The sequence below is a fragment of the Wolffia australiana genome, chromosome 12, assembly GCF_029677425.1.
Source record: "Wolffia australiana isolate 7733 chromosome 12, ASM2967742v1".
NCBI classification, from domain to species: domain Eukaryota; kingdom Viridiplantae; phylum Streptophyta; class Magnoliopsida; order Alismatales; family Araceae; genus Wolffia; species Wolffia australiana.
This window is the reverse complement of record NC_135846.1, coordinates 6,985,830-7,006,325: the sequence shown is the minus strand read 5'-3', so window position 1 is coordinate 7,006,325 and position 20,496 is coordinate 6,985,830. Positions and strand designations below refer to the sequence as shown.

Here is a 20,496-nt window from a genome sequence, read left to right as displayed (position 1 = left end):
TCGTCCACACCTCAAAGACGGATATCGATCAATATCCGATATCCGATATCAGACACCGTCCTGGTTTTATTGCCGATATCGGACATCGGTTGTCCGATATCGGACGGATATCGGTTGGACAAACATAGTATTGTTCAGGTTAATTTCTAAAATATGTTACTCAATATTTTGACCTAAAATTTGATTTTGATCATTCAACTTTGCACTCGATTTTTTCTGACACTAGTGGCCAAGCTCATAGCTTTTGCTAAACCGAAAACCCTCTTATATTGAGTCTACACTGTACCTAAGTTTATTCATAGGTTTAGGTTTATGCTTAAACAATCGACAAAATAAGGAAAATAAAAGAGAATTATTTATCTCTTGAATTACTGAAGGAAATAAAGAGGTAAGACGACGGGCAAAATATTATTCTGACTTGCCCGCCGTGCCTGCCTTTTCTTCCTCAGGACTCTCTCTCTCTCTACGATCCTTGAAACCCAGAAGAGAAATCCCAGTTCAGGTTTGTATTTTTATTTTTTTTCCTTTTCAATCGATTGAGTTTCATCGTTGTCTGTGGATTTCTGCCAAAGGTTATTTCTAAGAAACTATTTCGATATCATCGGCCGCTTCCTCATGCCTATGGTCACGCAGATGATTAGAGACTATTGAAAATCGCGTTGTACTTCGTCGATTGCTCGGGCAAAAGATTGAATTGTAGATACTTATCGGTTAGAGCAGTGGATAGTTCAGCAGATAGTTCTACAGAAAGAAATGTTATGATTTATCAGCCCATTCCCGATATCATCAGTATCATTACATAATATAGCTTTCAGGGTGGAAATTGCGACCTTAGTTTCTCGTTTTTTCTCGAATCAAACTCTATGTATGACTGAAGGGTATGATATTAACTTAAGGATTCTAATGTATGGTATTTTTACCGATGTGAGTTAGATTTTTATATTATATTGGTCCTTGTCATATGATCATCTTCCCTGTCCGTACATGACTTTGGGAAATTATACGCGTGGGGATTTTGATCCGAAAACGATTAGCAACCAAGTCCAACCTGGCGATGTGTTTTTTTTCTATTTATTGAGAAGTGTGCTGCGTAGATTAGACCCCAGAGTAGGAGTGGAGGAAAAATGTGTTGTTTTCTTTGTTAATTATTGTCTTCAAAACTTATTTTACTTGTCAATGCATTGGAATTGGCATCTATTCTCCCATTTTTTTTCCCATTCTTCCACTGGAATTGGCGGATGATGATGATGAAAATGTACGTGCCATTGCCATCCTCAATGACAAGTATGGAATAGTTATTGTCATCGATAGATGGCTTCACTAACGAAATTGCGATCGACAGTTTGATGGGGCGATGGTAATGAATCTTGGAAACTTGATGAGGACAACGCTGACAAAATGTCATCCTCCACTCGTAATCTTCATCATTTAGGCCGAACTGGGTTTAACGAATGATGATTAAGTCGTCAGCATCATCATTAACCGTGCGCCATCATTATCACCATCAGCTCATCTTCGTTGTTTTCTACAAACCCTCTTTCCATCCTACCCCAGAACTAGAAATAGAGAGAGAGCGAGCTATGCTATTGGTGTTTCTGGGTGGTCGCTGATTCTCTCTTTCTCTCTCTATCCTTCATCTTGGCCAACTTAGAAGAAAACTGCGATTGAAGAAAACTGTACTCTTTAGAGTCTTTTTTTAATATTGTAATATTCTTCTCCTTGCCAAGCCCTGGGTAGTATCTCTAAAAGGTATGTTTTTTTCAAGTTCTTGCGATTCTTTCAAACCAATGCAAGCTGTCTTCCATTCTCTCTAACCAAAGCAAGCAACTTTCTCGGTATGAGGGATTCATGTCCTCTGTTTTCCAGGGTTATAGCTTTCTCTCTTTTTCTCTCTATCTTTGATCATGCCCAACTTAGAGATTAGAGGGATATTATTTAGGATAACGTGGTGTTTTGTTGTTTTAATCATATTCTTCATTATTTCATCTGATTTTCTTTGTCTGTTCCCACTTTTTCTAACACAAGCGAGCAACTTTCTGGGTCTGTTTTTTTTTATCTTAAAAAAAAGCCTCTGGGTCTGTTTATTTATGTGTGTGAGAGAGAGACAGATGAGAGCGTTCTTTTCTTGATGTTTCTGGGTCGCTGCCATCTCTTTCTTTCTGTTGCCCATCTGAAGGAGAGTCTAGAAGAAAAATGTGCGTTTATTTTTGTTATTTTTCCAATCTCCCTCTTTCTCCTCAGCGTTCAATCGCCAGTTCTGTTGGGGTTAGAAACAACCCTAAAATGTAGATGCAAAAGATACATTTCTATTTCTCTAAGCCAGTTTTATACCCACTATTACAATATGGGCCTGTGTACTTTTAACTAAAGCGTGCCTGGGCCTGTGAAATAAGTGACTCAGAAATAAAAGGATTTTAAACGTTGTGGGCCACTCTTACATCGCGGCCCAATTGCAATAGACGTACAAAAATAAGTAACACGGACTAACAATTTTATTTTAGGAAAATCTTGTTTATTTCCTCTGAGGAGTCTGCTGAGAAATAAGCATTCAGCCTGTTACCTTTTATAAAGTTATCTTTCATCATTCTTCACAAAAGATATTCTATTTTTTTCCCTATGCTAAAAGCTATAGCTGATAGCCAGGGTGCTACTTTTCACATTTAAGCGGGATGTTCTTCGACACTAATTATCAACTATTTTTAGAACTGGAAAATGACCACCTCGTCGAGTTTTAAAATTCTTGGGCACAATTGGAATATATCTTGCAAAAAGAATGAAAGAAATAAATGGAAAATGTATATTTTAAATCTATTTTTTGATAATCTTAAGATCTTCCATCCAGGCATAGGAACAGCAAAGCATGGCGAAGCATCACCCAGATCTGATCATGTGCCGGAAGCAGCCGGGTATTGCAATCGGACGGCTGTGCGAGAAGTGCGACGGCAAGTGTGTGGTCTGCGACTCGTACGTGCGGCCATGCACACTCGTGCGGGTGTGTGACGAGTGCAATTACGGATCTTTCCAGGGCCGCTGCGTAATTTGTGGTGGCGTCGGCATCTCTGATGCTTACTACTGCAAAGAGTGTACTCAACAAGAGAAGGACCGTGATGGCTGCCCCAAGATTGTCAACCTGGGTAGCGCCAAGACTGACCTCTTCTATGAGCGCAAAAAGTATGGTTTTAAGAAGAGATGATCATGATCTCTACTGAATATGTTTGGGTTAGTGTTTTTTTCCTTAGAGAAGAGTATACTTGGATGATGGCATCCTATGGATTGGAATCATATTTGTCCCATGGATTAGAACGAGTCTCTCCTCACTATGAAATGATTGTGGCTTTATACGAGCATAGTGTGCTTAGTTGCTTCATGGTTTTAAACGCCTAGTTGTCTATCTGATCATGGGCCTTAATGTGAACCCCATGAATAAAGCCTCTCGAATCACTGCCTTGTCTTTGTTCATGTTCATCATTCATTTCTTTATGCTCTTGTTCATTATCTCTTCCTCCATCTCTCTACAATGTTTCTATAATACCAGTGAGTGTTTGATAGTGGATTGAAGGGATCCTGTCTGTGGTCTAGGGTGCTACCATTGGGATACTGACTACGGAAATGGATATAGGTCAGGGACGCGGACGGGACAATTTTTTTGTTCCGGGACAAAAAAATCGTCTCATCACAGGATACGGACGAATTTCGGGACGAATTTTCGTCCCCGGGACCACCAGACGGGATGGTTTTCGTCCCATGGGACAAAAAAAACGTCCGTGCGGTGGTCGCAGACGATGGACGGATGAATCAAGACGGAAAACCGTCGGATTTACATCCGAAGGTTGAGATGTTGCCACGTGGACTTGCTATGACATTTTGCATCAAAGTCCCTGTATTTTTACGTGTGTGCAGATGGACGCTGCTCAGAATAATTGTAAATATGTCCCTTTGGATTCTCTCTCCTCTGTAATTCCCTAAAAAACTTGAAAAAATATATATTAATATATTAAAAATATAAAATAGGTTTTTTCGTCCGGAACGAAGGCCGGGATAAAAATTCGTCCCGGGAGGACTGGACGGGACAAAAATCGTCCTTGTATGATTGGACGGGATGGTTTTTTTTTTCGTTTGATGAAAAACCGTCCTGTCCTTCGTCCCTGAACTTACTCTGGACGTCCAACGGGACAAAATTCGTCCTATCCCATCCATCATCCACATCCGGGACGATCCGGAACTATAGAAAGGGATATCTGATATCAATAATGGTAAAGGTTCCATTCAAGTTTTGATCAACATTGGCTGCACTGTTATCCATATCCTATTGTCGGATAACAGATAACCAAAATTAAAGGCAACGTATCCGTTATCTCCGAGCTTTTCCAATTATGGAAGAAATTTAGATTTCAATAGCCAATATCAGATATCAGATTAATTAAAGTAACTTATTGTAATAACTTATCCAATTTTTGAACTCATTGGATGTGGGATATTGGATGTGGGATATAGTAACTTATTGTAATATTGACAGTTTTGCCTTGCTCATTCTCTCTCACTATCTCCCTCTCTCAGCCTCCTTTCTCCTCCCACTCTCGGCCTTCTCAGTATCCATTATCCATTCCATCATCGTTATCGATATCCATTATCTGTATCCAGACTCCACATGCATGCCTATAGCTGATATCCAAAATCGATATCTGAAATTGATAGCTATAGCCAAATATCGAGGAATTCGATAACAGATATCGGATAACATTAGTAGCGCCCTACTTGGGAACTGATGGATTAAGGAATGGGCTGGGATAGCTCATTATTTACTTCATCCCAAGAGTTTGAGTGTCTTTTCCATTCTTTACGAAGTAATTTATCTCTGGGATACAAAAATTGGTAGGGCTAATTATACCGAACTTAAATATGCATATTCGAACAAAATTGGGAATAATTAAATAGTACAGACCTGGGCTGGTTGATGATGCTGAAGTTTCACTGTTGATCTTGAGAGAGAGAGCTTAAAAAGAATGACTAGAGAGAGAATCATGCGGGTTCGAGACAGAATAAAAGCCTGCACCTTATTCCCCAAGAGAGCAAATCATAGAGGGCGGGGGTGGGGAACGAAAAAAGGAAGATGCAGAACTGCAAATCATACACTGACCTGAACCGAGGTCAACGCCGGGCCGGTCAAACCTGAACGCAGAGAGGGTTGACTTCATTGACTTCAGCAGGATCTGAGCAGAACCGGGCCCACGCGGGACCCAAGCATCTCCGAGAGAGCCGCTTGGATCTCGCCGGAGCCGTGCTCGCACCTGATCAGCCCTGCCAACAACGGGAAAAAGACTGCCAGATTGTTCTCAAACGAGGCGCCCGCCAGCCCGGAGACGGCGTCCAGTGCAGCCACTACCAGCGGCGCGCCCGCCGCGAGCTCCCTCCTCTTTGCTGCTCCCAACGGGATCGCCCTCGGCGACGGCGCCGCCGTCTCGAGGTACGCTTCAAGTAGCCCCTTACAGAGCTCTACAAGGCGACCCTCTGCCGCCACGCCGGCCTCGCCGAGCCTGCCGTCCGCGACGAGGTTCTGCAGTAGCGCGAGGCACATCAGGTGGGCCTCGCTCTCGAGGCGGACCAGCGGCGGGTCCTGCATCTGCGTCAGGGCCGCGCCGAGCTCTTGGAGCCTTGCCCTCAGCTCTTCGTCCCTGTTCACCCGCCGAGCGTGCACTGCCACCCCGTGAAACGCCTCGAACAGCATCATTGTGCTAGCCTCCGACAGCCGCTCCTTGTACGCATTGAACATCTCCGTCCCCGCCTGCTCAAATTCATAATTCCCACGTTAAACAAAGAACGGATGATTAGTTAATCATCAACTGATTAATTAATGACAGTTTAAATTTTTAATATCTTAGCTTGAGAAACTGATGATGATGGTAATGAGGAGACGGGAAGAGGATGATTAATTGATCATCAACCAATTGACAATGGAGATGATGATGACGATTCTTGGAAACCGGATTATGATGATAATTTTTCATCATCATCGTCATCATTGGCATCGTCCATCATTGTCATCGTGATTGACGACAAATTCACAACTCCCACGTTAACCAAAGAACGGATGGAGATGATTAATTTAATATCTTCAGTTCGAGGCGCTATGATGACATTTTAAAATTTAATATCTTAGCTCGAGAAACTAATGATGATTAATTAATCATCAACCAATTGACGATGGAGATGATGATGACGATTCTTGGAAACTGGATTATGATGATAATTTTTCATCATCATCATCCATTGTCATCGTTCATCATCGTCATCCTGATTGACGACAAATTCACAACTCCCACGTCAACCAAAGAACGGATGGAGATGACAGTGGTAAGGCCACGATGATGACATTTTAAAATTTAATATCTTAGCTTGAGAAACTAATGATGATTGATTAATCATCAACCGATAGACAATGGAGATGATGATGATGGCGACGATTCTTGGAAACCGGATTATGATAATAACTTTTCATCATCATCATCCATTGGCATCGTCCATCGTCATCATCATGATTGACGACAAATCCTGCAAAGGAATGACGGAACAAGCAATACCTGGATGAGCAAGAGCTGGACAGCGGCTCGGCATCTGACGTCGGCAATGGCGAGCTCGGGTCCCTGAGCAGTGATCCCAGAGAAGTCCGGAAGCGTGGCGGCAGCCACCTCCTGGAAGAATAGGCCAACCTCCCGCCACTTGTCCTCGGAGAAAAGAGCACCGGCGGTGGTAATGAGCCGCACAAAGGCGGCAATCCCTATGCCGGCAAGGCTCTGGTGGGGCCGCCGGATGAAGCTGGTCAACAGGGTCAACACCTTCCTCAGCAGGGGTCCCACCGTATCGTAGAAGTTGACGAAGAGGTCGACAACCAGCTGAAGTGCCAGCGTGCTTGTTTCATAGAGCCATGCGTCCTGGTCCGGTTCGTTCCATGTGTCGTCCTTCTGCTGGCCTCCACCGGAGGGTTCGATGGCATGGCGGACGTAGTCAAATATGGGGAGAAGCACAGAGTCGAAAACTCTCTCCCACAGCGCCGGCGTGAAGTGGTGACCGTGGTTCCGCAGCGTGTCGAAGAGAACTTGCAATGCAATTTTTCGTATATCCGGTCGCAAATCAAAGCTCAACTCCGACAACCCTGAAATAAATAAAAAAATTTGATAAAACCAGAGAAAATTGAACTTTTATCGGAGGTGCCCACTCACCAACAAGCAGTGGAAACCAGAAGTATTGGGTATCCTCCTTGTCGATGGAGTAATGGGCTTCATTCGGCTTTCCAGAGACGTCCTTGGTTTTTGGGCCCGTTCCAACTTCACCATGGGCGAGCTTTGAGGCGCAGACTTGGAGAAAGCCAATGGCGTTCAGGCTGATCTCCTTGTTGAATCTGCTGTTGGCGAAGGCAATAAGGCAGTTGACAAAGTCTGTGAAGGTGGTCGTCTCCGTCTCTGTTATGTAAGGGAAGTACTCTCGCACAATCTTCTCTACTATTTCAAAGGCTAGCAGCACGATGTTCTTGTGTTCATCAAAGGCTGCCGTTGAGAACACCTGGAGATTGATTTCGAAGATCATTTGAGGAAGACATTTTGTTTCTTTAAGGAAAGTTGTTTAAATTGAATTGAAGTGTACTTGGAAAACGAGCAGGAATAGGATTTCTTTGTTTCTGTAAGAACTTCCCCCGATTATAGAGATAAAAAATTAAGAAAAGCTCATCTAAAAAGATACTATCTCAAAAATATGAGGTTATTTCAGGGAATATGCTGTTTTAATTTTACTGAAATGGTGTTGTAAGGCGAGAAGGATAAATATTTTTTTAAACTGTTCAAGAATGAAATTTTTTGATAGCATGAACAAGTACTTCTACCACAATTAGATGTTTAAAAACATCAATAACAAATTCGGAGATTACAATTAAAAAATTAATGCAGTCATTTCAGTGAATTTATGCTCCAGGGTAATTGCAAATTAGAGTTGGAAGACAAGCAGAAGGATTTCTTAAATTTCTGTAACAGAAAAAAAGTACCATGAACATGCTCTTCCACGCAGACTTAACGTTGTTGACACGCGTCAGGACCATCTGAGAGATGCATCTGATGATCAGCTCCCTAATTTCGACCGCTCTGCTCTTCCTCATGACAATCACAAAGGGTTTCATGAACTCGTTCTGGAAATTGTAGTTTGCCAGTTCCTCGCGCTCCAGGAACTTCATAGACAGCTGGCGAAGAGAATCCATAGCAAATATGGCAATCGACAGGTTCTCTGAACACCCAATAGTGACAAAGAACTCAGATAGTACATGCCATATCTTTGACCAAACCAACCTTATCCGGTTCATGTTGTAGTGCCTGGAAGAACAAAAAAATGACAATATAACAGAGATTTACTAGAAATCAAACTAGGTCGATTATGTTTTCATGGTTTCGAGGATTAAGGAGGTATGAAGATCATATTGTTAACCAAAACAACCTTATACGGTTCATGTTTTAGTGGCCCAACAAAAAGAAAAGATAGAAAATCTAACATATAAAAATGACCTAAGAAAAGAAATTATCAAATCCCCAATTTTGGATTTTCACTTAAAATTTAAAATATGCTGATCAGGTTTTTAAGATTTTGAAGATTAACAAGTTGCGAAGGGCACGCCATATCTTTGACTAGAACAACCTTATACGGCTCATGTTATAATGCCTGAACAAGAAGAAAAGAAATTAACAATGACCAATAAGTATGTCAAAAGATCCTCAATTTTTACTTGAAATTCAAACTTTATGGTTTTTAAAGTTTAAAAAACTTGTGATGGACATAGCCAATATTTCAACTCAACCAAGCTTTTACCTCAAAACCATTTAAGGATCTAGAGAATGAAACACATTTAGGCTAAAATTACTTCCAGATTAATTGAACAAAAAATTACATCTTATACAATAAAATCATCGGACAGGACACCTACGAGATTTCAACGATCTTTGTTAGGCTGAAAACGCGGGGATCAGACGTTGACCGGAGTTCCTCCATTGAAACCTTGCACAGGGCCTTGACAAAGTCAACCACAGCCTCACTGTTCAGTTTCTGGCTTCTTGTGAAGATCCGGTTCATCTCAGATGGCCCAACTTGCTCCAGCATATTAAGATTAGATACTAAGTTGCTCATCTGTTCAGAAGTGACTGTCCCAGAAGAGAATCCACCTACACCGGCACTATCATAAGAACCTCTTCTGACAGCTGCGGCTGGATACTGAATTTTGCCAGCCCCCTTCTTCCGAAGCACAGGGAGAATAGAAGATTTGCCCTGTTGTTGTTTAGACTTGTCAGATTCGGTCTGAGGTAGCCCAAAGAAGGTTGCATCTGGCGGAGCCCCTTCTCCGAGGAGGTAGAGATGTTCAAACCGCGAAACGCAGGTCAAAATGTGCTCCCAGCCGTCTTGCAAGTAGTTCCCATCTTCATCTGCAATCGTTACAATCGCCTACAGAAAACCATGAATCCGCATTCTTTAATTGTTCAATATCGTAAAATTCAATGTTTGAGGATCACATCAATAACCGTTTCAGTACTAGATGAGGAAGAACCAAACTTATTTATCAATTGGGGGTAGAATCAATTAAGAGCTGACTACGGTGGGATTAAACCAATGGGATGCTTTGAAACTGAAAAGTAATATTGGGGAAATAACTGTCACAGTTCTAATTAACCCTTGATGTACATCTAACTTCGTTTACACTCAGTTGCTAGAACCACTTCAATTGACTGTTTATCATTCGGTTGATGACAGTATTATAATAGGATTTGGAACAATAACGCAAGACGGAAAAATACAAAAAATGTGATTTAACGTGTTCATGCAAAAATGCAAAAAGGGTAAATATATTAAGGATTTACTACGAATGGCTCTGAGCAGCACTGATGCCATGACTTGGTGCTCATAAACATCTTGACAAAGAGGAAGGTTTGAATAATGCAAGGAGATCCCACGTTGAGTTAATCTGGAATTTCATTGTAGTAACTCAAACATATGCTTCAAAGGAAGCCACAGCATTCCTAGAACTTCATCAAATCATAATATAATAACCAGATCAAGATGTGAATCTGAGATTAGCCTAATTCATCAGGCAGTAGACATAAACCAATCCTTGGAAAATCTCAATCGCCGCTTGAACTCACTCTTGCCTATAGGTCCTCCAAAAGAAAACTGAAAACCTTTCTCCTGAACAATTGGTTAAGCATGGATAGGAAAACTGAAAACCTTCATTCCACAAGAGACGTACTCTAGTTTTTTTCTATTATCCTAGAAAGTTAAGCAGAGTATGAACCTAACAGGCCAACTGTTATGATGCACTTAATAGGGTTAGGCCCTATCCACCGGAACATAACTGAATATTTCCTTTCCTAAAAAAGCTCTCTCACAGGATGTCGTAAATTCTCTGTCAAGTTGCCATGTAAATATTTAATAACAAATAAAACTCAGGAATTCAATTACTTCTCTGTACTCAAATGAATTAATGAAAACCTCAAAACTCCAAAAAAGCCCAAATAATATTTATAGCATTGAATAAGACGCTGAAATAATTTTGAAGTAAAACCTACAAGAGACTAGAAATTACAAATTTAAACCGCAGAAATATCTCACCACATGAATGCCCAAAAACAAGAATATGTATATGTTACGTTCAAGAACGTATCACAGAAGGCTCAAGAGGAAGCTCGCCACTTAGATACACATGCAGATAAATGTGCACGTCTGGGGAAACGAAAATTGAAGCTTGAGCGGGAGAAGAATGCATATTATATTTTTGCAAAAAGTTGTCAGAGTTGGTTCAGTGCAAGCACGGGAGCCGAGCAGCCAGAGCAGCTGCTGTCTGGAGGGAGATCTCCAGAGGGAGCTCTCATTTCTATCTTCGTTCCTCATCTATGTTCACGACCTGTACTAGCTACATTTCAATTGTACTCGATATTCCAAGATCACATTGCCCGTCCCAATTCCATAAGATCTTTAACGAATTAGACATATCAATATACCTCATTAATGATCTAAATACAACACATTAATAGGATGGCATTTAAAATTAAAGATGAGATGGATTCTGACCCAGACCTCCAAGAAAAGTTAGATAAAAATAACATAAAAAGAGAAACATTCACACAATTCGACTAAATAAGGTTAAGAGCAAAAGTTAACAATCAACTGATTTAACCAAAAATGCAAACCTTGATGGCATCAATATTTTTTTGTTTGATATCCGCAGCTGAATGAAGAGATGTAAATTTTGCTAAAGAACTGAGAAAAGCGTCTCGATGTGTCTTCATTGAAATAACAGCAGTGACATGAATCGCACAGCGGAACCCATCTAAACAAAGGGATATTATCACTTCATCTTCGCTCTGTTCAACAGGGACACTGAAGGCTGCCAGCATTGGAGCCCAACACACCTCGATCATAAATTTTAAAATGACAACATCTGCCGCTGCATAATAAGCCGACCTGGAAATTACCAAAGATAAATTCGGTAAGATTGGACGTCAAACTAATATTATTTTCTTGCATGCTTTTGGGGCGTCGTCGTCACATCTTGATGCAAAAAGTGAGAAAAAGCTACCCAGTTCCTCACTACCTATCATTACTTATTTTCATATAGCACTTAAAAGCCGACAATAAGAAACACTAATGGACTATTTTTTAAAAACCTAGATTAGTCCCATCATTACACCATAAAAGAAAAGATTTAGCAACTTATGGCGGCGCAAAGACCATCAAACAAAGTGAGACCCATGCACCTTAGTGAAGAAAATAGCATGAACATTCTGAGAATCAGATAGGTTTTAAGCATCTTGTTATTTATCTTTTGATTTGCGAACCAGTCCTATTCTGATTTTTTACGAAATTCTTCTACGTTTTTTTAGTTTGGCATCAGTTATATGAGGAATCCCTTCAGACTGATTCATCCATGTTCCAACACAATCAAACCTTGTAAAGAAATAAAATCGATCTGAAACAAGACTTAAGAAGGCTTACCCAGATTTTCGGGCTTTTTCTTTGAACTGCTCCTGCATATGCCGAATGTACTCATCACTGGTCTCTGACTTATCCTCACTCCTTTTCCGAACAACAATATTTAGGATGCTGTCCAATCCCAGAATTCTGTTCGTATTCGTAGTTTGCCTGTGCACAGCGGCTAGGTCATTCTCTTTCATCTTGATTTCATTCCGCACAATGCGCTCAAAGAGAGATCTTAAATATTCTTCACCAAGATCATTTCCATCATCAATTCCCCGGTTGTTCCTGACGAAATCATCAGCAGACATCTGCACCATCGCGTTTAAGTTTCAAAAAGATCATTACACAAGATTTGAACTGTGATCAAGACAAATAAAAGCCAAACCTTGTTCTTGACCATCGGATTGTGGGCATCCGTGTTGAGCATGATGACAGAGTATGCAAGGACATATGCTGTGTCTGCACTGCGGAACGCCGTCGGATTACATTTGCAGTAGCGTTCAGCAAACTTCTCCATTATCCGATCTATCTTTTGCGCTTCTCCAGGCAACCTAAATCCTTGTAGAAGGGCTTGTATCGCTTCATCAAAGTCCATTCCTTGGAAATCATAGGAATCCACATACGCATGCATGACCTTCAGAGGGAGATCATCCCTCTCTCCCAGGTAGTCACCAATTAGAGTCTTGTTCAAGCCAGATGCATCCTTCAGAAAAGCAGCAATGTCTTCGGGAGATTCACCAACTTTCTTCGACTTTATTAAAAATTCAATCCCTCTCTTTGGTTTCTGATTAAAGAGTGAAATGCCCTCCTGTCAAGATGGATACCGTCAATGCCTCCTATGTCACAGCCATCTTCATTGTCAATGCTTAGAATATGTGTGACGACATCACCATTGTGATCCTAGCTATGTATTTACAATGACAAGGATAAAATCGTCATCATCCTACAGTGGGAGAGGAATGACTCATCATCCGTATGAGGCAAGATATCAGGAGAGAGAGAGAGAGACTCTTATTTAGAGGGGTAAAAAATATATTTTAGATTATAAAGTCGTCCTCCCCACGTCATCATATTATCCTCATAATTTTTCTGCCTTAAGGGTGTAAATGATTAAGATGACTTGTCCTCATGACTCTGCCAAATGACGAAAGACGATGGTGAGACGTCATCGTCCTATCGTCACTTGTCGTCAAGGACAGCAATTCGCACCAAACACTGCGCTATTTTGAGAAAATGCAAGTGAAAAGAACCTGAAGCTCAAGCTTGTACGCTCGACGTTGCTCAAAGGAGACTGATTCGGGGGAGCCATTTGCAGATTCAGGATGAGAGTTGGCCACTTCCATAGGCTCTTCTGCTTTACCATCAGAAGTGCCATTGTCATTTCCGTTCTCGGCACTGCTTTCTACCACTTCGGATCTTTTGGGAGACCCGGAATCAGGTATCCGAAGTTGTTTATTAAGCCAGTCTCCCATTGATCTTAAAATGGAAACCAAACACTTCATTGCCTCAAGTTTCATAGTTGCTTCCTGAGGTGGCAAGAGAGTAGAGGTGACACCAGGCGGAATGCCTTGAGCCGTTTTTAGGAGACCATTAACAATCCTGATTCAACAATTTATCACCAAATTACTGTTACAAGGAAAAGAACGCAAAAAGTAAAAAACGATGAAGTAGAAACTAGAAGAGTCGGGTGGTAATACCTCTCGAATATATTGGACGAATTGACATCACAATCATAGTTGATGAAGATGTCGACCAAGATCTGTGAATCTACGCACAGTTTATCCAGGAACCGAAGGACAATCATTTTCTGCTGAAAGTTTGGCTGAGAAACATTTTCCAAAACTCTGAGGACGATCATTGGGAAGAACACCCCAATCTCAGCCTTGAGACCAGGTCTGAATCTCGAAACCAGGCTCATGAAAATAGAGCAAGAGAGCTGAAATACTATTACAAGAGTGGAAGCACTGTTTTTCAGAAGGGATAAACAAAGATACTGCTTGATGGCGCCCAAAAACCTGCACGCAAAGTAAGAACAATTGGACACGTTAACATGGGTCAAATCACACATATCCATAGGTGACGTCACAAAATTAAAGTTCATAATCCAAATGAGAGAGAATTTGATTTCGAATAAATAATATAACATATCATGAAAATCAGCTGAGCAAAATTATAATCCTTCTGAACTATCATGTCCAATCAAGCCTGTCCATCATTCACAGGTAACTAATCCATATCCAAACATCAGATCATAAACGAATGTACCTGGCTAATAATAGAAAGCAGAAAATACTCCTCGAAAATGGTCAAGGAGAAAAATACCATGACATTTTTCCAAAGGTTTAGCGGCAAAAACCACTGCACTGTACAAATGATCACCTCAACATTTGATGTCTGGGATGCCTACTTTGAAGCGAACCGAAATATTTTCCCAAGATAATAAAGAAAGAGAAAAGAGAGAAAAAGAAAATTCATTGAAATCAATAGCACAAGAAGTATATGGAATAAAGACTCCAAATACCCGAGTTGTTAAGTTAAGGAGAAAAATACCATGACATTTTTCCAAAGGTTTAACAGCAAAAACCACTGCACTGTACAAATTTTCATCTCAACATATGACGTCTGGGAAGCCTATCGTTGAAGCGGACCAAAATATTTTCCCAAGATAATAAAGAAAGAGGGAAGAGAGAAAAAGAAAATTCATTGAAATCAATAGCACAAATAGTCTATTTGGGGTGGAGGGAGAGGATAGCCAATTTGAGTTTGATTGTATATTGTTAGTACAAAATCTTTACCGTTAATGATAGCAGGTAGGCCACCGGTTTCGGGTGGTCTTCCTTATTGTTCAAAAAAAAAAAAATAGCACAAATAGTATATGAAATAAAGACACTATATACCCGAGTTGCAAAGTTAAGGAAGAGCGCACCTATCGCTTGTCCTGAAGATAGCTCCAGCGTTCTCGAGCAAAATCTTCAAGAGCTCGAGTGCCACAATCTTCCCACGCATGAGATTCGGATCGGCAGACGCTTCCTTGGGGGGCGATTTCATAGAAAGTTTGCACAGAGCTCGAAACACAAGAAACGCATCTCTCCTAAGCTTGTTACTGATCTGAACTTCCAAATCATCATCGCGATCTCCATCCCCTTCACCTCCCTCTTCCCCCTTCTTCCCTTCCAACGCCGTCTTGTACATGTTGATTTCCCAGTATCTCGCATCCAACATGTCCTTGTCCGTTGAATCCAGCAAATCCGCCGGATTCGTCGTCTCCCCCGCCGTCGATGCGAACGCGCCATCATGAACAATGGAAATATCAGAGATTGGGGAAGGATTCAGCACCACATCGATGTCGCTCATGATCTTGGAGATGAATCCCTGCACGAACTGTACCATGTTTGGATCGGGCACGCCTTCTGTCTTGTCCCCCGGATCCATCAGCTCGGCGACTACAATTGGCTGGATCGGCACCGTGGATGAATCCGCCTCCATTCTTCGGAACACGATCACAAGCATCTGGATCAGAGAAGCCTTGGCGGTGGTCTGATTGACGGAGTTCTTGCTTTCCAGGTAGATATCGTAGCATGTGCGGACAATTAACAGCAGGCAATCGCCATGGATGCGAAGAGAGGTGGAAGTAACGGCGGAGAGGAGAGTTTTCAGCACGAGGAGCTCGGCGGCGTCGTCTCCAAGCTCGCGGCACTTGCAAATGGCCTCGATGACTTGAAAAAGAAGTTTCGAATCCGGATTATCCGCTTCCCCCCGCAGATAACCATGCGCGATGAGCTTCTGAAAGCAATCCAGCGCGGGATCTGCGATCTTCAGGAATCCGGAAGAACAAGCCGAGATCAAAGGTCCAAGAATCGCTTCCGCATCTGACAAAGAAAACTCTCCACCGCCACTGCAAACGATCGGCGCTTCGCCAGAACCTGAAATCTGAGGATCTGGAGCTGGAAATTTCTCTATTAAGGCCTTACACAGCTGCGCGAGCTTCGAATGCTTCCGCCATGACGCGTTCTTCACGATCTTCTCGAGCGCAGGGATCACCACCTTGCTCAGCTTCGAATCTGCTTCCTCTGACGCCATTTCCGGCTATGGAGAAGCCGAAACTGCACTGTTTCCTCGTCGCCGCTACCAGATCCGCTCGCGATCTGCCATTGCCAGCTACGGAGAGGAGGTTGGGGAAGAGCGAGAGGAAGAAGAAGAAGCGACCTTCTTTCTTCCGCGCGAGCGCTGAAGAGCTCAATATATAAATACTTGTATATTGTTCTAGACTGAGCTTGTCGTCGCCGTGCTCGTCCCTTCACCGTCCGATCCTCATCCAACGATGAGACTCCCGAAGAAGCTTTTTCTTCTATTTTCAAAACTATTTGGTCCAGATTTCCGTGACGGATGACTGACCGCGTTCCCGTTCCGTTCGTCATCATTCGTCTAATCCTACCCGTTAATTTGGACGAAGTAGATGAGGATTCGTCATCCGTCTAACCCTACCCGTTAATTGAGATATATTAAGATATTTTATTTCCATCTGTATGTCATTCTCACCATCCGTCGTCTTCAACGCTGGGTAAGGGATCCGTCATCCGCCAAATCCGACCAGTTAATTCAGAGATACTAACATAGTTTATTCCCCGTCATCCGTCATCATCGGTAACTGGTGACGTACCGGGACAAAAACAGACGGTGGATCCGTCATCCATCAAATCCTACCAGTTAATTCAGAGATACTAACATAGTTTATTCCCATTCGTCCGTCATTTACGTCATCCGTCATCCTCGGTAACGGATGCCAGACCGGGACGAAACAGACGGAGGATCCGTCCAGTCATGCCAGTTAACTGGGAGATATTAACATAGTTTATTATTCCGTGCAATTCGCTCAGGTAATTTCAACGGCTATTTTAATTGCCTTCGAGCGGGAACCGTCGCTCTCAACGAAATAAAATAAAAAAAATGGGAAAAAGGGCGGTAAGAATATGGGCGGTGAAGATACCTTCCACTCCAATTTCGAAGTTAAAGAGTAGGGAGAGAGAGAGAGGCGGTGACCGTTTGTTCTTTATATCGATTATCAGTATATATCTGTGTGTTCGTTCTTCCCGAAGAGAGAGAGGGCTCGGTGCTGCTCCAATGGCGGAAACCCTCGATTTCTGCCGGCCAGTTCGAGCTATGGAGGAAGACGAAGACGAGGCCGCCGCTTGCCGGGAAGATCTCCGCGCCATGAACGCGCAGGCGATGATTCCTGATGTGATGGTGTTCCGCGACGAAGAGGAAGAAGAAGACGAAGACGAGGAAGAATCGCGCAAATCCCCCGCCGACGGCCGCGATTGGGGGATTTCCATCCGCTCCGTCGCAATCGGCGAAGCTTTTGATCGCCCCGTCGTCCCTCGACATCCCCCCCCGTTCGTCGATCCGGAGCCCCATGTTTCTTCTCAATTCTACACCTTCAATCGAGAATCCCACGCGCTGATGGTGCGGTGCATTCTCGATCGTCGGATCGCGTCTGTTGATGAGATCCGCCGCGCAACCCCGCCAGGCGTGCTCAAATCCTGGAGATCGGTCTGGAAGGATCGAAACGAGGATACCGCTTATCTCACCGCCTGGAAGCGCATCCAGGACAAGCTCAACGCCCACCATGATTCAAAGCAAGGCGAGACCTTCCTCTACTTCAAGAGCAACGCTTCCCAGTACGTCTCCCACACGGATCAATGGCAGGAGATCGTTACTTCGTTCCACGGCGACGCCGATCTCCGCCACCTCGGCCTCAAGGACACCATTGATCGGATCAAGCAGGTATGGACTGTGGGCGCGAAATTCTACGGAATTCCTGAATCTTTCATCCGTGTGTGCGTAGCTTCTTGCCCAATTTGCTCTGGCAGCGGCCCGGCTTCGAACTCCGGCAGGACGAAGCGCCGCCGCTTCGAGTACACCGAATCCTTCGACGTGCCCGCCAAGGAAGTCCCTGCCCGCCTTCAGCAACTGGCTGCTAAGCACAAGGTTGTTCTTTGCATCCGGCAGAAGTACATTCGATACAAACCCTTCATGGCAGAGGTGAAGGATTATGCCTGCCACCGCGCCGGGGAGCCTTCGTCTTCGTCCACGGCCGGGGGAAGGAAATCAAAGCTGCTGAAGAGAGAGCCCTACGCCTCGAAACGATGCGGCTGTGGGTTCAGGATACGCGCCATTGTGCCAATTTCCAATTACAATGAGAAGGACAAGACCTTTGTTTATCAAGAAGAAGGAACTGCGGTGTTCAAGCTCTATGCTATACATACTGGGCACGAGCCGGGTCCTCTCGACGGCAACGCAAGGATCATACATCGGATTATCGGCTACCGGGGTGGCGGCGCCGATCAAGATCCCATTTATGGAGTTAGTGAGGAAGCTGAGCCTGATTCATACGTCTCTCTGCTCGGCGAAGACGAGAAGGATGAGCTCCAGCTTTCTGTTCTACAGCAGGTGCAGGAATTGAAAGCCGAAGCTCGGGTTCTTGAGGGAAAGTTGATGCAGATGCCCAGGGTTTTGCTTAATTCTCTCTCCCAGGAGCTCACAGACATTATATCCAGAGTTAGAAGTGCTTGTGAGGGAAGCATCATCGATAAACAGCATCGAGCCGAGGATGTTAGCGTAGTTGGAGATGAGGAACTTGGGCATTGGGATGGTGATCCTCGAAGCGGGCATGATAGGCTGTATGGTAAACATGTGGAGCTCATAGAGGAGGAGGAGGAAGAGGACTCGATCTTCGGCCGGACTCTCCGGTCTATGGTGCCGTGGGATAGAATGAGAGATGAGTGCGAAAGCACAAAGGCGGTTATGAGAGATACTTGCAAGTCTGATAAATGGTTGTTGAAGGACTGCGAAGAATTCGATGAGAAGAGTATTCTTTGCTCGAGAGAGGTTGAAGAATCCAAGTTGATAAAGCCTGTGAGACATGATGGGGGAATGGTCACAGATCCGAATCTTGTTATACAGGTTGATGGGTTTTACACAGAGAATACGAAATGGTATGATTCGCCCTGTGGGCTGGACACCCCTGGAACTGACTGTGTGGATGGGGGTTTTCGGCATGGTGGAATTTTATGACAGTATTTGCGGAAGGTAAAAATAATTTGTAAATTCTGTATAGTATTTTGGGTTCTACAAATCATGATTTGGTGAAGTGGATATGATGGGGATTAAAGGAGTTGCATTTGTTTGTATATGCCCATGAACATTGACATCTGATGAATACTTAGGCCGACTCTTAATTATTATTCGGGCTTGATCAGCCTTTTTGTGTGTCACTCTTCTGCCTTCATTTCATTGGGCATATTTCGACGGGAAAATCATCTGGTTTGTACCTTTGTTGGATCAAAGAATGATATCATAAATATGTCATTTTAAATTGATAATTTATTTTTTTCATGAACTTTCCGTCTTGCGGATGTAGATTTTTTTTCATGAACTTTCTTTTGCCGATGTAGATTCTGTAAATGCGATCCCGAATGTTATTTTAAATTGATAATTTATTGTCTCGGATGTTTAGCACATTTTTCAATCTATGTAGGCATCGTTTTGACTGGTATATATATTTCCAGAAATGTTGCATAATCAGAATGCAGCTCTGATTCTACTTTGCTTAAATTTTGTTACAAGAACTACTATTAGCTGATTCTCTAGCTACTTGAACATGCTTAAAAAAAATTTTATTTAGCTTATACTCTACTCTACTGAAAAATGCTTATACTCTACTGAAGAATTTCAATGAATTACACTTTAAAAACCAGACGTTTCTGTCGCTTATCAGTATTTCTTTTACTGTCGCGGTTGACACAGATGGTGGAAAAACATCATGAAACGTGGTGTTCGATTGATCAAACGTAATTTCTTTGCTCATCGGTGCATTAATTCTCATTTTTAATATCTTTATTTTCATAGTAAAGATAGGGAACAAAGCGTGCGACGTAATTCTCAGGGGAAGATTGCAGACGGATAAAAGGTGACGTTTGTTTTTTAGCGTTTTCCACTCTTTATTTTGTCTCGATCCGCGAAAATTATGAATAACATTAATCACCTCGTCATCTTAGCAATTGATGACCTGTTTGACGCAATCTCCTGGAGAAACAACTCATTTAGTTGTCGTAAGAAACTCTCTATCATCTTCGCTTATTTCTTTTCCTATGATCTTTTCGGCGTTGCTTCCTCTGTCTTCCATTTATCGTTATCATGTTACTCCTCGCGAGTCACTCTCTCACTCGTCCCACAAACTCAATATTTTTTTTACCTTTCAGAATAAGTTTAAGTGTTAACTTCAGTATTTGCACACCTTGCTTAACGACTTCAGATAATGAAGAATGCATCATCTCTGACCATGGATCGACCTCGAAGTGCAAAAAATGAAATCATCATAAGTAGGAAGAAAACTTTGAGGTGCACTAATCACAAACATCTTTTTTTTTAAAAGCTGATCACAAAAATCTATGCATTCGCTTCTCTTCCACTTTGAACTTTATCGAATTAGCCAGTAAT

General features: G+C 42.6%; 3 protein-coding genes across 3 annotated transcripts; 2 read left to right on the top strand and 1 right to left on the bottom strand.

Moving 5' to 3' along the window:
* The first annotated feature begins 382 nt into the window (after positions 1-382).
* On the top strand, positions 383-3,377 carry LOC144710547 (PHD finger-like domain-containing protein 5A). The gene is made up of 2 exons (XM_078584355.1): positions 383-502; positions 2,843-3,377. Exon 2 carries the CDS (start codon positions 2,861-2,863, stop codon positions 3,191-3,193), a length of 333 nt encoding a protein of 110 aa, XP_078440481.1. The 5' UTR covers positions 383-502; positions 2,843-2,860; the 3' UTR covers positions 3,194-3,377.
* A 1,611-nt stretch (positions 3,378-4,988) lies between these two features.
* On the bottom strand, positions 4,989-16,213 carry LOC144710033 (brefeldin A-inhibited guanine nucleotide-exchange protein 2-like). The gene is made up of 11 exons (XM_078583695.1): positions 14,924-16,213; positions 13,695-14,012; positions 13,248-13,596; positions 12,383-12,805; positions 12,016-12,305; positions 11,211-11,484; positions 8,960-9,471; positions 8,033-8,354; positions 7,218-7,557; positions 6,579-7,150; positions 4,989-5,782 (listed from the first exon to the last, which is right to left on the bottom strand). Exons 1-11 carry the CDS (start codon positions 16,075-16,077, stop codon positions 5,201-5,203), a joined length of 5,136 nt encoding a protein of 1,711 aa, XP_078439821.1. The 5' UTR covers positions 16,078-16,213; the 3' UTR covers positions 4,989-5,200.
* Positions 16,214-17,018: 805 nt separating this feature from the next.
* Positions 17,019-19,271, top strand: LOC144710034 (uncharacterized). Its single transcript, XM_078583696.1, has one exon. The coding sequence runs from the start codon at positions 17,119-17,121 to the stop codon at positions 19,069-19,071; it is 1,953 nt and encodes a 650-aa protein (XP_078439822.1). The 5' UTR covers positions 17,019-17,118; the 3' UTR covers positions 19,072-19,271.
* Positions 19,272-20,496: the final 1,225 nt, after the last annotated feature.

What these genes read in the sequence shown, in the direction of transcription:
- LOC144710033 (XM_078583695.1), bottom strand. Translation starts at nt 16,077, where the DNA reads ATGGCGTCAGAGGAAGCAGATTCGAAGCTGAGCAAGGTGGTGATCCCT. An exon ending in ATCTTCAGGACAAGCGATAG is followed by an intron (nt 14,013 to 14,923) that starts GTGCGCTCTTCC and finishes CTTTGCGTGCAG; the next exon opens with GTTTTTGGGCGCCATCAAGC. An exon ending in ACAAAGATCGTTGAAATCTC is followed by an intron (nt 8,355 to 8,959) that starts GTAGGTGTCCTG and finishes TTGTTCTTCCAG; the next exon opens with GCACTACAACATGAACCGGA.
- LOC144710034 (XM_078583696.1), top strand. Translation starts at nt 17,119, where the DNA reads ATGGCGGAAACCCTCGATTTCTGCCGGCCAGTTCGAGCTATGGAGGAA.
- LOC144710547 (XM_078584355.1), top strand. Translation starts at nt 2,861, where the DNA reads ATGGCGAAGCATCACCCAGATCTGATCATGTGCCGGAAGCAGCCGGGT.